The sequence below is a fragment of the Artemia sp. Qi Xiang Cuo genome, chromosome 5 (assembly GCF_049724085.1).
Source record: "Artemia sp. Qi Xiang Cuo chromosome 5, ASM4972408v1, whole genome shotgun sequence".
In the NCBI taxonomy this organism is placed as follows: domain Eukaryota; kingdom Metazoa; phylum Arthropoda; class Branchiopoda; order Anostraca; family Artemiidae; genus Artemia; species Artemia sp. Qi Xiang Cuo.
Genome location: NC_142798.1, coordinates 65,724,516 through 65,742,798, shown reverse-complemented (window position 1 = coordinate 65,742,798; position 18,283 = coordinate 65,724,516). Strand labels below are relative to the sequence as shown.

The window sequence follows — 18,283 nt, the reverse complement described above, 5'->3', positions numbered from 1 at the left end:
GTTGCCCTCCATTTTTTTTGGTCACTTAAAACGGGCACTAGAACTTTTAATTTCCGTTCCAATGAGCCCTCCCATGATATTCTAGGACCACTGGGTCGATACGATCACCCCTGGGAAAAAAAAACAAAAACAAAAAAACAAATAAACACGCATCCGTGATCTTTCTTCTTGCAAAAAATGCAAAATTCCACATTTTTGTAGATAGGAGCTTGAAACCTCGAAATTAGTGTTCTCTCACACGCTGAATATGATGGTATGATTGTGATTGACTATTTTTTAATTTTAAGGGGCCTTTCTCCCTTTTTTTAAAAATACGTCAAATTTTATCTGGTACGTAAGTTTTGATGGGTTATAATTAAACTTGAGGAAACATATATCTTTAAAATCGGATTCATAATCTGATTATTCTGATGTATCTATTGGTATCAAAATTCCGTTTTTTAGAGTTTCGGTTACCATTGAGCCGGGTCGCTCCTTACTTACAGTTCGTTACCACGAACTGTTTGATCAATTGTAAATAAATATTTTGAAAATAAGTTATGTTTAAAGGCATATTTGAACCATGAAGTTAGTTCTGAGAGAGAAATTTACTTAATATTCTAAGCAAAATGACATCTCCAGTTTATCAGCCAACTTTAGAAGCAAAACAAATATATCCAGGGAGGTGGCAAAAATAGACAAATATACTAGAAAGTAACCAACCCGAATGGCACTTACCTATCGGAACCGCAAACCAGATATAAAATTAAACCTATTATTGCAACATCCTTCGAGACCTCATCCTCAATTACTTGTACCCTTAAACAAATACTGAAGCCAAACAATGTGCAGTGATTTGAGTTTCCCAAATTTGTCTTTTAAAAGAAGCAAGATTCCTTTTATTTACTGTAATATTTTGAGAAAAGACAAGGTGAGAAAAATATGCTATAAAGAAAAAAAAAACACCGATATTTCAAGCCACTGAAACTAAAAATAAAATGAAAATATTTCGGCCGAGACCTCCGCTCAACCGTCCTCACTGCAAAAATGGAAAAAAACCGACTTAAAAAACAACCAATCAAACAAATAAAAAAAACGTAAAAAACGAGCACTAGAATAAAGGAAACCCCTCCCCGTGCAATGGTGAAAGGGTATTAGGTTTTAACCGTTTGTTTTATTTATTATAGTGGTTGTTCTTTACGATCTGTTTTGTTTTTCTATTTTTGCGCTGAACAGGGGCGACTCTCCAGCATTTTTATTAGGGGAACAAGAGGGGTCCATATCTGGATAGTCAAAGGCCATGGGATGTTTAATATTTTTTTCTCCACATTATTGGGGGGGACTACCCCCCTTGCCACCCCCAAACGACGCCCCTGGTGCTGAGGACACTTGATCCGAGGTCTCAGCTGAAATATTTACTTGGTATTTTCATTTCCACTGGCTGGAAATATCTTCATGTTTTATTCCATTAAGATTGTCCTTTTCTCATTTTGTCAGCCTTATCAGTGTGGTCTCAGAAACTATTTATCTGAGAAAAGACTCACATACATTTATTATTTAAGGGACGAAATTATTGTACGGATGGATTTCTGATATCAAAAACGTCTGACGTTTCTGACGATCTTCCTTTCTCCCGCATTCCAGGAAGAAGAGTGAGATAATGTATCTTTCCCTTTAATTAAATTGGAAATGGATATTTTCGAGGATTTTTCCAAACTGATCCTTTTAAGGGATCACCAGTGAGCTGGGACGCGAATATAATTCCCAGTTCTATCTGCAACTAGGGTCTATAGGTGCCTGAAGTGTGTAACCTTACACTCGAATAATACCTTTTGTTTTAATTAAATGTTGCGGGCCAAGAGTAAGTCGAGGACAGGGGCGGATCCAGAATTTTCTTAGGGGGAGGGGCAAAATAGGTTGATCCGAAAAACTTGCGTTAGGAGCAAGTTTAATTAACGCAATCTTGAGTTAATTAAGTAAAGTACACTACTTTACACTTCGTTAGGGGGGCGCGCCCCCCCCTCACCCCCCTCGATCCACCACTGGTCGAGGATGATCTTGTTATTGCTTTCAGAATAATTTAAGTAAATAAAACACCGTAAATGAAAAAAGCTATTTTTTGGCTTGGATCATGTCAATTTGCCTTATTAAAATACTAACAATCGTTTATTTTCATTTACACTTCAACATAACTGCTAAAAGACTAGAATTCTTGCTGCTATTTTATTATCAGCGTAGCTCTATTAAATATTCTTGTATAAGTATCTTTATTTTAATTGGAGCTTCATGGTTTTTTGCTATATTATCCGGAATATCTACGTTTTCCCCAAATTTTCCTCATTTTTTCCAGGGCCGTATCCAGGGGGGGGGGGGCGGAGGTTACCCGGTTTGAACCCCCCACCCCGAAATGTTTGTCTGACTCGTAAAAACGTAACAAAAACGGATATAAACAAATTTTGTGTGCGTGTTTTGAGGTTTTTTGTGTAAAATCCCCGTGATTTTTTTTTTTTAGTAAAACCCCCTCCGAAAAAAAATCCTAGGTACGGCCTTGCATTTTTCCTACATTTTCCCCAAATCTCCAAATTTATTTGGACATTTAGACGGCAGCGGAAATTTTGCTCGCAAAGCAAAACAATAATGAATGGAGGAAAAAATGAGCTTTAAAAGATTATTATATGAATGGCTAAACAAAGTTACATTTAAGAGCGTAGTAGCATTAAATGGGGGTAGGTTAATAACATAATATACCAGTAGAATAGATCTATGCAGTTCTATGGGGCCCCCGTACAAACAGGTTTTTCTAGTAGTTACAGATCATCACACTCTTTGCCAGGGGAATGACGTGATTTCAAAGTTCACTGCCTTTTTGGTCATAAGCCCAAAAAACCAGCTCTTTTAAGAGATTTGTTTTCTGGTAAGTATAATCTGGTTTGGTAGGTACAATCTGGTTAGGTGGGTATAATCACATTGCCTATTCAAAGGTAGCGTGCAATTTAAACTGTATCAATTATTTTATTCCAGTTTTTCTAAAAACCAGTATTGTCTATAACTTAATTTATGTTGGTTAAACTTCCGATGGTTAAGAAAGCGTAACAGGTAATTAAAGTATTATGAATGGGATGCTATAATTAGAATGATTTTAAATTGAAAAATTGTGACGTAAAAATAACTCAGTTATTTGCTTGTGTGTATAGGAATTCCCATGTTATTTGCGTGCATGTATAGGAATTAACATGTTATTTGATTGAATGTATATTAATTCAAATGTTATTAGCTTGCATGTATAGGAATTCCCATGTTATTTTATTGAATGTATAGGAATTACTATGTTATTTGATTGCTTGTATAGTAAGTCCCATGTTATTTGCGTGCATGTATAGGAATTCCCATGTTAGTTGCTTGCTTGTATAGGAAGTCCCAAGTTATTTGCTTGCATGTATAGGAATTCCCATGTTAGGTGCTTGCTTGTATAGGACTTCCCTTGTTATTTTCTTGCTTGGATAGGAATTCCCATGTTATTTGATTGCATGTATATGAATTCCCATGTTATTTGCTTGCATGTATAGGAATTCCCGGGTTATTTGCTAGCGTGTATAGGAATTCCTATGTTATTTACTTGCTTGTATAGGAATTCCCAAGTTATTTGCTTGCTTGTATAGGAATTCCCATGTTATTTGATTGCATGTATAGGAATTCAGATGTTATTTGCTTGCTTGTATAGGAATTCCCATGTTATTTGCTTGCTTGTATAGGACTTCCCATGTTATGTGATTTCATGTATAGGAATTCCCGTGTTATGTGCTTGCTTGTATAGGAATTCCCATGTTATTTGCTTGCATGTATAGGAATTCCCATGGTATTTGCTTGATTTTCTAGGAATTCCTATGTTATTTGCTTGCTTGTAAAGGAATTCCCATGGTATTTGATTGCTTGTATAGTAATTACCATGTTATTTGCTTGCATGTATAGTAAGTCCAATGTTCTTTGCTTGCTTTTATAGTAATTCCAATTTTATTTTCTTGCCTGTAGAGGAATTCCCATGTTTTTTGCTTGAGTTTCTTGTAAGTCCCATGCTATTTTACGGGCTTCTGTGCCCCGCCCCCAGGCTATTATAAGAGTTTCTGCCCCCCTTCCTATGCTATTCCAGGAGCTTCTGTTTCTTCCTATGCTATTATAAGGGCTTTTTCCGTGTGGTTTTTCTTTACTTGGTACCCATTAAAAACAAATTTTTTTTTGTTAAATAAGTAGTTCTTATATCTTTTAAAAGAGCTTTACGGGGTTTGAGACTCTCTGTTGCCTGATCCAGTTTGATTTTTCTTTAATTAGTTATCATTAAAAACGAAATTTTTGTGTTAAATAAGTAATTCTGGTATCTTTTAAAAGATCTTTACGGGGTTTGAGAGACTCGGTTGTCTGATTCCGTGTGATTTTTCTTTACTTGGTGCCCATTAAAAAAGTTGCTAGCGAAAACCCCGTGTGGATGAGTTGAAATAAAAAATTTTAACAAGAAATGTCTGAAAAGTGTTTTGGAGGAGATGGGTTGATTGGCAGAAGGATGTATTAGCGAAATTAAAGTGGAGGGCGAGTTGCTAGCGAAAAAAATCTAAGCTAATAGGGGTTTTTGACCGTAAACTCTATTTTTCTGTAATAAAATTATGTAAAATACAATTCGTTGCTTCATAGGTGAAACTTGAGTCCAGGTATGGATCAAAAATAAACTTTTTCTGTAGAATCTGAGCTAATAAGGGTTTTTGATCATAAACTCTAGTTTCCTGTAAGAAAATTATGCAAAATACAATTCTCTCGTTCAAATGTGAAACTTAGGTCCATTCTCTGGTTCAAATGTGGAAAAACACGTGTGAATGAGTTAAAATAGAAATTTTTTTTAACAAGAAATGACTGAAAAGTGTTTTGGAGGAGATGGGTTAATTGGCAGACGGATGTATTAGCGTAGTTATAGTGGAGGCCGAGTTGCTAGCGAAAAACACGTGTGGAAGAGTTGAAATAAAAAATTTTAACAAGAAATGTCTGAAAATTGTTTTGGGGGAGATGGGTTGATTGGCAGAAGGATGTATTAGCGAAGTTATAGTGGATGGCAAGTTGCTAGTGAAAAATATAAGCTAATAAGGGTTTTTGACCGTAAAATCTAGTTTTTTTGTAAGAAAATTATGTAAAATACAATTTGTTGGTTCATAGGTGAAACTTAAGTCCAGGTATGGATTGAAAAGAAATTAAATTCAAGAAATTATGAAAAAATTCTCAGTCTAAGTAGCAAATTCTTTCTTGAATTCACCTGTTGTATAAAAAAAAAGACATTTCGTTCAATAAATTATGACAAAATTCTAAGTAAGTAACAAACTCTTTATTGTTTTCACGAGTTAGATAAACGATGTAGAAAAATTTCATTCAAGAAATTATGAAAAAATTATAAGTAAGTAAAAAACTCTTTATTGTTTTCACGAGTTAGATATACGATGTAGAAATTTAATTCAAGAAATTATGAAAAAATTCTCAGTCTAAGTAGCAAATTCTTTCTTGAATTCACCTTTTTGATAAATAAAAAAACCATTTCTTTCAAGAAATTATGAAAAAATTCTAAGTAAGTAACAAACTCTTTATTGTTTTCACGAGTTAGATAAACTATATAGAAATTAATTTCAATAAATTATTAAAAAATTCTCAGTAAGTAAACATTTTTTTCTTGAAGTCAACTGTTGGATACACAGTACGGAAATTTCATTCAAGAAATTATGAAAATATTTGTAAGTAAGTAACAAACTCTTTATTGATTCCACCTCTTGGATATACAGTACAGATACTTCATTCAAGAAATTATTCTTGAATTCACATGTTGGATAAACAAAAAGACATTTCGTTCAAGAAATTATGACAAAATTCTAAGTAAGTAACAAACTCTTTATTGTTTTCACTAGTTAGATAAACTATGTAGAAATTATTTTAAAGAAATTATGAAAAACTTCTCAGTAATTAACCATTTCTTTCTTGAAGTCAACTGTCGGATACACAGTACGGAAATTTCATTCAAGAAATTATGAAAATATTTGTAAGTAAGTAACAAACTCTTTATTGATTCCACCTCTTGGATATACAGTACAGATACTTCATTCAAGAAATTATGAAAAAATCGCAAGTAAGTAACTTTTTTTCTCTTTATCACAAACAATTTTCACTTAGCGACATGATGTAGAAATTTAATTCAAGAAATTATGAAAAAATTCTCAGTAATTAACAATTTCTTTCTTGAATTCAACTCTTAGATACACAATACGGAAGTTTCATTATAGAAATTATGAAGGTATTTGTAAGTAAGTAACAATCTCTGTATTGATTTCACCTCTTGAACATACAGTACAGATACTTCATTCAAGAAACGTGATTAAACACGTTTCGAAACTACATGCTATTTGCATGCCTTTCCTTGGCACCTTTTCCAAAATGAGCGGGGATTCCCCACTGTTTCCTACACATTGCGAAAAGTGAGCAGTACGAGAACTCCACGTTTTCAACCAGACTGGTTTTTAGACAACACACCCACAGAGATGACACACACACACGCATAGAGACGAGACATGCACAGACACGACACACAAACAGAGTCATAGTGAGAGAGATATCCAAAAAGTTGGGTTGATCTAGGTTCACTTAGAGTGGTGCGAACTCTTTCCTGAAGTCACCTCTCGGATACACAATGCAGAAACTTCATTTAATAAATTATCAAAAAATGTTAAGTAAGTAGCAAATTCTTTCTTGAATTCGCCTCTTTGATAATCAAAAAAAAGTCATTTCATTCAAGAAATTATGAAAAAAATTCTAAATAAGTAACAAATCCTTTCTTGAAGTTACCTCATGGATACACAAAGCAGAAATTTCATTTAAGAAATTATAAAAAATTGTAAGTAAATAGCAAATTCTTTCTTGAATTCACCATCTTGATAAACAAACAGACATTTCGTTCAAGAAATTATTACAAAATTCTAAGTAAGAAACATAATCTTTCTTGAAGTTATCTCATGGATACACAATGCAGAAATTTTATTTAAGAAATCACCTGCTGGATAAAAAAAAAAGATATTTCGTTCAAGAAACTATGACAAAAGTAAAAGTCAGTAACAAACTCTTTATTGTTTTTATGACTTAGATACATAATTTAACAATGTAATACAAGAAATTATTAAAAAATTCTCAGCAAGTAACAATTTCCTTCTTGAAGTCAACTCTTGTGTAGAAATTTAATTCAAGAAATTCTGAAAAAATTATCAGTGAGTGAAAATTTATTTCTTGAATTCAAATCTTGAATACACAATAAGGGAATTTCATTCAAGCAATTTTGAAAAAATTGTAACTAAGTGGCAAATTATTTCTTGAATTCACTTGTTGAATAAACAAAAAGAAATTTCATTCAATAAATTATGACAAAATTCTAAGTAAGTAACAAACTCTTTATTGTTTTCACGAGTTAGATATACGATTTAGAAATTAAATTCAAGAAATTATGAAAAAATTCTCAGTCTAAGTAGCAAATTCTTTCTTGAATTCACCTTTTGTATAAAAAAAAATAAATTTAGTTCAATAAATTATTAAAAAATTATAAGTAAGTAACAAACACTTTATTGTTTTCACGAGTTAGATAAACGATGTAGAAATTAACTTAAATAAATTATGAAAAAATTCTCAGTAAGTAACAATTTCTATCTTTTAGTAAAATGTTGGATACACATTACGTAAATTTAATTCAATAAATTATGAAAATATTTGTAAGTAAGTAACAAACTCTTTATTGATTCCACCTCTTTGATATACAGTACAGATACTTCATTCAAGAAATTATTCTTGAATTCACCTGTTGGATAAAAAAAAATACATTTCGTTCAATAAATTATAACAAAATTCTAAGTAAGTAACAAACTCTTTATTGTTTTCACGAGTTAGATAAACGATGTATAAATTAATTTCAAGAAATTATGAAAAACTTCTCAGTAAGTAACCATTTCTTCCTTGAAGTCAACTGTTGGATACACAGTACGGAAATTTCATTCAAGAAATTATGAAAATATTTGTAAGTAAGTAACAAACTCTTTATTGATTCCACCTCTTGGATATACAGTACAGATACTTCATTCAAGAAATTATGAAAAAATCGCAAGTAAGTAACTTTTTTTCTCTTTATCACAAACAATTTTCACTTAGCTACATGATGTAGAAATTTAATTCAAGAAATTATGAAAAAATTCTCAGTAATTAACAATTTCTTTCTTGAAGTCAACTCTTAGATACACAATACGGAAGTTTCATTCAAGAAATTATGAAGGTATTTGTAAGTAAGTAACAATCTCGTTATTGATTTCACCTCTTGAATATACAGTACAGATACTTCATTCAAGAAACGTGATTAAACACGTTTCGAAACTACATGCTATTTGCATGCCTTTCCTTGGCACCTTTCCAAAATGAGCAGGGATTCCCCACTGTTTCCTACACATTGCGAAAAGTGAGCAGTACGAGAACTCCACGTTTTCAACCAGACTGGTTTTTTAGACAACACACCCACAGAGATGACACACACACCCCCAGAGAGACGAGACAGGCAGAGACACGACACACAACCAGAGTCATAGTGAGAGAGATATCCACAAAGTTGGGTTGAACTAGGTTCACTTAGAGTGGCGCGCCACTCTAAGTGAACCTAGATCAACCCAACTTTTTGGATATCTCTCTCACTATGACTCTGTTTGTGTGTCGTGTCTGTGCATGTGTCTTCTCGATGTGTGTGTGTGTGTGTCATCTCTGTGGGTGTGTTGTCTAAAAAACCAGTCTGGTTGAAAACGTGGAGTTCTCGTACTGCTCACTTTTCGCAATGTGTAGGAAACAGTGGGGAATCCCCGCTCATTTTGGAAAAGGTGCCAAGGAAAGGCATGCAAAGAGCATGTAGTTTCGAAACGTGTTTAATCACGTTTCTTGAATGAAGTATCTGTACTGTATATTCAAGAGGTGAAATCAATAAAGAGATTGTTACTTACTTACAAATACCTTCATAATTTCTTTAATGAAACTTCCGTATTGTGTATCTAAGAGTTGACTTCAAGAAAGAAATTGTTAATTACTGAGAATTTTTTCATAATTTCTTGAATTAAATTTCTACATCATGTAGCTAAGTGAAAATTGTTTGTGATAAAGAGAAAAAAAGTTACTTACTTGCGATTTTTTCATAATTTCTTGAATGAAGTATCTGTACTGTATATCCAAGAGGTGGAATCAATAAAGATTTTGTTACTTACTTACAAATATTTTCATTATTTCTTGAATGAAATGTTCGTACTGAGTATACGACATTTGACTTCAAGAAAGAATTTGCTACTTACTGAGACGTTTTTCATAATTTCTTGAAATTAATTTCTACATCGTTTATCTAACACATGAAAACAATAAAGAGGTTGTTACTTAATTAGTCTTTTGTCATAATTTCTTGAACGAAATGTCTTTTGTTTATCCAACAGGTGAATTCAAGAATAATTTCTTGAATGAATTATCTGTACTGTATATCCAAGAGGTGGAATCAATAAAGAGTTTGTTACTTACTTACAAATATTTTCATAATTTCTTGAATGAAATTTCCGTACTGTGTATCCAACAGTTGACTTCAAGAAAGAAATGGTTACTTACTGAGAATTTTTTCATAATTTCTTTAAATTAATTTATATATAGTTTATCTAACTCTTTAAAACCATAAAGAGTTTGTTACTTACTTAGAATTTTGTAATAATTTCTTTAGCTAATTGTATTTTTGTTTATCCAACATGATACTTCAATAAAGAATTTGATACTTAGACTGAGAATTTTTTAATAATTTATTGAATTTAATTTATAAATCGTATATCTAACTCGTGAAAACAATAAAGAGTTTGTTACTTACTTAGAATTTTGTCATAATTTCTTGAATGAAATTTCTTTTTGTTTATTCAACAAGTGAATTCAAGAAAGAATTTGTCACTTAGTTACAATTTTTTAATAATTGATTGAATGAAATTCCCGTATTGTGTATCCAAGAGTTGACTTCAAGAAATAAATTGTCACTTACTGAGAATTTTTTCAGAATTTCTTGAATTAAATTTCTACACAAGAGTTGACTTCAAGAAGGAAATTGTTTCTTGCTGAGAATTTTTTCATAATTTCTTTAATTAAATTTATAAATTGTGTATCTAAGTCATTAAAACAATAAAGAGTTTGTTACTTACTTGGAATTTTGTCATAGTTTCTTGAACGAAATGTCTTTTTTGTTTATCCAGAAGGTGATTTCTTAAATGAAATTTCTGCATTGTGTATCCATGAGGTAAATTCACGAAAGAGTTGGTTACTTACTTAGAATTTTGTCATAATTTATTGAATGAAATGTCTTTTTGCTTATCCAGCTGGTGAATTCAAGAAAGAATTTTCTATTTACTTACAATTTTTTATAATTTCTTAAATGAAATTTCTGCTTTGTGTTTCCATGAGGTAACTTCAAGAAAGGATTTGTTACTTATTTAGAATTTTTTTCATAATTTCTTGAATGAAATGACTTTTTTTTGATTATCCAAGAGGCGAATTCAAGAAAGAATTTGCTACTTACTTAAAATTTTTTGATAATTTCTTAAATGAAGTTTCTGCATTGTGTATCCGAGAGGTGACTTCAGGAAAGGGTTCGCGCCACTCTAAGTGAACCTAGATCAACCCAACTGTTTGGATATCTCTCTCACTATGACTCTGTTTGTGTGTCGTGTCTGTGCATGTCTCGTCTCTATGCGTGTGTGTGTGTCATCTCTGTGGGTGTGTTGTCTAAAAACCAGTCTGGTTGAAAACACGGAGTTCTCGTACTGCTCACTTTTCGCAATGTGTAGGAAACAGTAGGGAATCCCCGCTCATTTTGGACAGGTGCCAAGGACAGTCATTCACATAGAAGGTAGGTTCGAAACGTGTTTAATCACGTTTCTTGAATGAAGTATCTCTACTGTATATTCAGGAGGTGAAATCAAGAAAGAGATTGTTACTTACTTACAAAATACCTTCATAATTTCTTGAATGAAATTTCCGTATTGTGTATCTAAGAGTTGACTTCAAGAAAGAAATTGTTAATTACTGAGAATTTTTTCATAATTTCTTGAATTAAATTTCTACATCATGTAGCTAAGTGAAAATTGTTTGTGATAAAGAGAAAAAAAGTTACTTACTTGCGATTTTTTCATAATTTCTTGAATGAAGTATCTGTACTGTATATCCAAGAGGTGTAATCAATAAAGAGTTTGTTACTTACTTACAAATATTTTCATAATTTCTTGAATGAAATTTCCGTACTGTGTATCCGACAGTTGACTTCAAGAAAGAAATGGTTACTTACTGAGAAGTTTTTCATAATTTCTTGAAATTAAGTTCTACATCGTTTATCTAACTCGTGAAAAAAATATATAGTTTGTTTCTTACTTAGAATTTTTTCATAATTTCTTGAACGAAATGTGTTTTTGTTTATCCAACAGGTGAATTCGAGAATAAGTTCTTGAATGAAGTATCTGTACTGTATATCCAAGAGGTGGAATCAATAAAGAGTTTGTTACTTACTTACAAATATTTTCATAATTTCTTGAATGAAATTTACGTACTGTGTATCAAACAGTTGACTTCAAGAAAGAAACGGTTACTTACTTAGAATTTTTTAATAATTTCTTGAAATTAATTTCTATATCGTTTATCTAACTCGTGAAAACAATAAAGAGTTTGTTACTTACTTAGAATTTTGTCATAATTTCTTGAACGAAATGGTTTTTTTATTTATCCAACAGGTGAATTCAAGAAAGAATTTGCTACTTAGACTGAGAATTTTTTCATAATTTCTTGAATGAAATTTCTTCATCGTATATCTAACTCGTGAAAACAATAAAGAGTTTGTTACTTACTTAGAATTTTTTCATAATTTCTTGATTGAAATTTCTCTACATCGATTATCTAACTCGTGAAAACAATAAAGAGTTTGTTACTTACTTAGAATTTTGTCATAATTTCTTGAACGAAATGTCTTTTTGTTTATCCAACAGGTGAATTCAAGAAAGAATTTGCTACTTAGACTGAGAATTTTTTCATAATTTCTTGAATTTAATTTCTTTTAAATACATACCTGGACTTAAGTTTCACCTATGAACCAACAAATTGTATTTTCCATAATTTTCTTACAAAAAACTAGAGTTTACGGTCAAAAACCCTTATTAGCTTAGATTTTTCACTAGCAACTTGCCATCCACTATAACTTCGCTAATACATCCTTCTGCCAATAAACCCATCTCCCCCAACACACCTTTCAAAAATTTATTGTTAAAATTTTTTTATTTCAACTGGTCCACTCTTGTTTTTCGCTAGCAACTCGGTCTCCACACTAGCTACTCTCCTACATCCTAATGCCAATTAACCCATCTCCTCCAAAACACTATTCAGTCATTTCTTGTTAAAAAAATTTCTATTTTAACTCATTCACTCGGGTTTTTCCACATTTGAACCAGAGAATGGATCTAAGTTTCACATTTGAACGAGAGAATTGTATTTTGCATAATTTTCTTACAGGAAACTAGAGTTTATGATCAAAAACCCTTATTAGCTCAGATTCTACAGAAAAAGTTTATTTTTGATCCATACCTGGACTTAAGTTTCACCTATGAAGCAACGAATTGTATTTTCCATAATTTTCTTACAGAAAACTAGAGTTTACGGTCAAAAACCCCTATTAGCTTAGATTTTTTTCACTAGCAACTCTCCCTCCACTTTAAATTCACTAATACATCCTTCTGCCAATCAACCCATCTCCCCCAAAACACTTTTCAGTCATTTCTTTTTAAATTTTTTTATTTCAACTCATCCACACGGGGTTTTCGCTAGCAACTTTTTTAATGGGCACCAAGTAAAGAAAAATCACACGGAATCAGACAACCGAGTCTCTCAAACCCCGTAAAGCTCTTTTAAAAGATACAAGAACTACTTATTTAACACAAAAATTTCTTTTTTAATGAGAACTAATTAAATAAAAATCAAACTGGATCAGGCAACAGAGAGTATCAAACCCCGTAAAGCTCTTTTAAAAGATATAATAACTACTTATTTAACAAAAAAAAATTTGTTTTTAATGGTTACCAAGTAAAGAAAAACCACACGGACAAAGCCCATATAATAGCCTAGGAAGAAACATACGTTCCGGGAATAGCATAGGAAGGGGGCATAAACCCTTATAATAGCCGGGGGGGGTACATAAGCCCTTAAAATAGCATGGGAATTCCTATACACGCAAGCCAAGAACCTGGGAATTCCTATACATGCAAGCAAATAACATGGGAATTCCTATACAAGCAAGCAAATAACATAGGAATTCCTATACAAGCAAGCAAATACCATGGGAAGTCCTATACATGCAAGCAAATATCATGGGAATTCCTATACACGCAAGCAAATAACATAGGAATTCCTATACATGCAAGCAAATAACATTGGAATTCCTATACAAGCAAGCAAAGAACATGGGACTTCCTATACATGCAAGCAAATAACCAGGGAATTCCTATACATGAAAGCACATATCATGGGAATTCCTATACATGCAAGCAAATAACCTGGGAATTCCTATACAAGCAAGCAAATAACATGGGAATTCCTATACATGCAAGCAAATAACATGGGATTTCCTATACATGCACGCAAATAACTTGGGAATTCCTATACAATCAAGCACATAACCCGTTAATTCATATACTCGCAAGCATATAACTTTGGAATTCCTATACATGCTAGCAAATAACATTTGAATTACTATACATGCAAGCAAATACCATGGGAATTACTATACACGCAAGCAAATAACATGGGAATTCCTAAACATGCAAGCAAATAACAAGTGAATTCCTATACATGCAAGCAAATAACTTGGGAATTCCTATACATGCAAGCAAATAACATGGGAATTCCTATACATGCAATCAAATAACATGGGAATTACTATACAAGCAAGCAAATAAAATAGGAATTCCTATACAAGCAAGCAAATAACCAGGGAATTACTATACATGCACGCAAATAACATGGGAATTCCTATACATGCAAGCAAATAACATGGGAATTCCTATACACGAAATCAAATAACATGGGAATTCCTATACACGCAAGCAAATAACTGAGTTATTTTTACGTCACAATTATTCAACTTAAAATCATTCTAATTATAGCATCCCATTCCTAATACTTTAATTACCTGTTACGCTTTCTTAACCATCGGAAGTTTAACCAACGTAAAATAAGTTATAGACAATACTGGTTTTTAGAAAAACTGGAATAAAATAATTGATATAGTTTAAATTGCACGCTACCTTTGAATAGGCAATGTGATTATACCCACCTAACCAGATTGTACCTACCAAACCAGATTATACTTACCAGAAAACAAATCTCTTAAAAGAGCTGGTTTTTGGGGCTTATCACCAAAAAGGCAGTGAACTTTGAAATCGCGTCATTCCCCTGGCAAAGAGTGTGATGATCTGTAACTACTAGAAAAAACCTGTTTGTACGGGGGCCCCATAGAACTGCATAGATCTATTCTACTTATACCATTGGTTGTTTTACATGTTATTTTGAAATATGAACGAAACGAAACGATTATACAAATACTACATCGGTGATAAAATCCCTTTTAATAGAATCAGACTGTTGATTTGAGTGCCTACAATCTATTTTAATTTGCATTAAAATTTAAGCGTAAGAGCATTCAACAGAATTAAACAATACAATTTTCTTTGGACTGAACTTGACTTAACAGAACTTAGGCTTGGTTTCAATTTCATATTTGTTTTACGTTTATTAGGTTTATTTATGTTTATTTCGTTTTATGTTTTAAATTTGAAGCTTTTTTGCTTAGTTTCGTTGCTTATATTTTTGTTGTTGCGTGCGACCTCTTATGTGGCGGAGCCTTATGAAGAGTATTGTATGTGGCTATGTTATTATACGATGAAAGCTTAATAGAATTTCCTTACCCTTTTTTACTTCACAGTGCTAGGATTTTCCATCAGCTGTTTTCGGTCCTTATGTGCGTTCTTACTAACTTGTAAGCCGTCCTTTACCAGGAAAGTACGCAGAGGTAGATTGGAACCTGGGCCCTCTAAAATCCTAAATTTTTCCAAATGTCCAGGGATTTCTATTCAAATTATTAAATGAAATTAAAACTATATTATTGAGCCACCTAAAAAATTCCTGTTTAGGCACTGTGTTTACGTACTTGAATTCAACCTCCATACGGATATGTACATCAAGATAGACTCAACGATTTCTAGTCAATGCTGGTCCTAGTTTCACTTAATCCAGTATATATTTTGTCTCAACTGCTATTTTTGTCTTTACTAATTGTTTTTTTTTTTTTTTTGCTGATACAATAAGTGCATCATAAAGAGAATAACTTACGCTTGAAAATGCTCATATACTGAAATATGGTTCGAAAAGGAGGGGGGGGACAAAGTTGGGAAAAGGGTCAAATCATATGTAAAATAAAAGATAGTTTAGCTTTATTTGTACCAAAGTTACAGTTTTCTGGGAAGCCTGGACCGGAATATTCCCTCCTTATTTAAGTGCGTGCCTGGAAACAAAAATATCATGTTGTTATTTGCTTTATCCTACCTGCGGTCAAATGAAAAAGAAAGAAGTAGCAAACTCTCATTGACGAAGTGTATTTATAATACAAGTGCCAAAATAACATGTAACAAAATATCTATTAAAAAAACCTGATGGCACAAGCTGAATTAAAGGCACAACTACTAAGACAATAGTTAAATATCGCAGTCAGAGTTAATTGGAATAATCATAGGCATAATTTTTCAGAATTGATCGTGCTGATACCAGTCTGAGCTAGCCGTCGGAGGGCTATTATTTTCATCACAAGTATATATTGACGAGTCACTATCTGTTGTTTCTTCTTTTTTAACATTTTGATTACTTGTTTCACACTCAATTCTAGCTCCTCCATTATCGGACGTGATAGGTTGAAACACCCTTGTTAGAGGGCTATTGAGATCACTGTTTCTCATTAAACGGTCAATTTCTTCTCCTGTCAAATACGTGTTCCGCCTTCCACTTAGTTCTGCATAAAGTTGAGACAAAAACATTTGCTGCTGTAAGTCAAAAGGCTGCGTTAAAATGCGGGCATCATTAGTTAGACACGGTATTTCGGTAGGTTTTGTTTCATCCTCACCGCCTTCATCTGTTTCTAAAAGCCGCTCTAAGTTCTGAATATACTCAACCGCACAGCGCAAGGTATCCACTTTGCTTAACTTTCTTTCTCGCCTTTCACGGCCACACTTAGTCACCGTTGCTTCAAACGGTATTCGCTGTCTCAAAATCGCAAAACCCTGGTTAACTTGACGAACGCGATTTCGTTCTCTAGCGTTTCGTCTTTGCACTGCCGGGACATGCGTATGTTCACCTTTCTTTGTCCTCACTTTTTTAACAATTTCACCATCACTGCTTAAATTTCCACTAAAAAGATTTGAAGGTTTCAAAATGCTTCTCGTACCCATTTCTGTTAAAAACTGATGCTATAGACGTCAGGCGTCAGATTATCCCAGCGTTCCCAGGTTCCCCACTCTATTGTAAATAACTATACCTCCTTTTTTACCCCTCTAATGCGTAAGCCCATTGCTATATAGCCTGAGGAAATTACGCCACCCCTGTTTTGATGCATGCCAATCTATCAGGAGCTTAGAAACGGGGGATCAACAAAAGAACTATTGTATAGGCTTTTGGCGCCATACTATACTGTTCGCTTATCAAAAAGATTTTTTTTCCTTTTCTTTTTCGGCTTTTTTCTTTTCATATAGCCTTCGAGCAGAAAAAAGAAACTGTTCAGTCTTTTGTTCCAGTTTGAGAATAATTTGTTCTTTGAAAGAATACCCGATTTAAATGACATAATGTTGAATAAAGACCAAGTCCTTATCATAGAGGCATATTCAGTTTGCGTCCCCAAGGCTCCTTTAAATTCCCTCGTTATTTTTCTCATCTTCATTCTTTGAACAGAATTTACTTTACAAAATTATCACCAAAAGACGTCTCATTTTATTTGGTACGACTTTGGTTTTGCGAAGATAAAATAAACAGGAAATTGGAAGCTGAAATAAAGAAGGAAAAGATCTGAGATTACCACTTGTCTAAGCAAAAACTTATAACTAAGCAAAAAATTATTTGGTTATTAACAATCATTCATTTTTAAACTATCAATAAATTATTAAATACGTTATTTTACCAAAGAAATTTCCCAATACGATTGGATTGTGAAAATTTTAATCTTACTGAGGTAGGAAAACGAAATATCAGAAGCCAAAATAAAGAAAAAATTCTGAAAAATGCTTTTGAGATGCCTCTTCGCCTAAAGAAAAGTATTGGGACAGAAAGTTCATTTAGGGACAAACACGCCTGTAAAAAGGCCCTGTGACCTAAGACTCTCAAAATCACTTTGTTCCTAATTTACAGCAACTTTGGTAAAACTTGGCTTTCTAGTTAATATGGAGATGATTGGAGGTCATTTTCCTACCGAAAATGTGTATGCCAATCGACGCTGAATCAAAAACAAAAGTAAAAATCTGCTTCTGGGGGCTCAGGGATATTTTCAAAGTTATCGGTCATTGAACATTTTTATAATTTGTATATACTTTTAATAAATAAAATTATTTTGTTTTTCAAAAGCTGTTAACCCAATCGACAGATGATTATAAAATGGACAGCAAATATTCTACTCAGTTTTTGGCGCTGACAAGTCAGGGGTGGATCCAGGATTTTTTAGGGGGGGGGGGTGCCAAATAGGTTGATCCGATAAATTTGCGTTATGAGCAAGTTTAATTAACGCAAACTTGAGTTAATTAAGTGAATTACACTACTTTAGACTACGCTAGGGGGGCGCCCCCCTAGATAAAATAACGAATGATTAAAACCCAAAAGAAGCAAAACTACCTTAAATTGAAAGAAAGCCACGGCTCCCCAACTTTCACGGATCTTAGTGACCTAGAAGTTGTTTTTTCCTCATAACCTTATCCTTAAAAAAAAATTATCCCCCTGTGCTTTCTGGAAATAAGAATTACAGTATATATATGATTGTTTAGCAATTATGTGATTTATTGTAATGCATATTATTAAAATTGAATGGAGAATCTTCACAATTAGTGCAGAAACGTACCATCCCCTGAACCGAAATTATATTTTTCCCTAATTGCAGGGCACTTCTTATTCAAATTATGAAATATAATTG

At 32.7% G+C, this 18,283-nt stretch overlaps 1 protein-coding gene across 1 annotated transcript; it reads right to left on the bottom strand.

Annotated features, from left to right (window-relative positions):
- Positions 1–15,700: 15,700 nt before the first annotated feature.
- LOC148952401 (uncharacterized) lies at positions 15,701–16,562 on the bottom strand. Its single transcript, XM_089088949.1, has one exon. It carries the CDS (start codon positions 16,560–16,562, stop codon positions 15,864–15,866), a length of 699 nt encoding a protein of 232 aa, XP_088945075.1. The 3' UTR covers positions 15,701–15,863.
- Positions 16,563–18,283: the final 1,721 nt, after the last annotated feature.

What these genes read in the sequence shown, in the direction of transcription:
- LOC148952401 (XM_089088949.1), bottom strand. Translation starts at nt 16,562, where the DNA reads ATGGGTACGAGAAGCATTTTGAAACCTTCAAATCTTTTTAGTGGAAAT.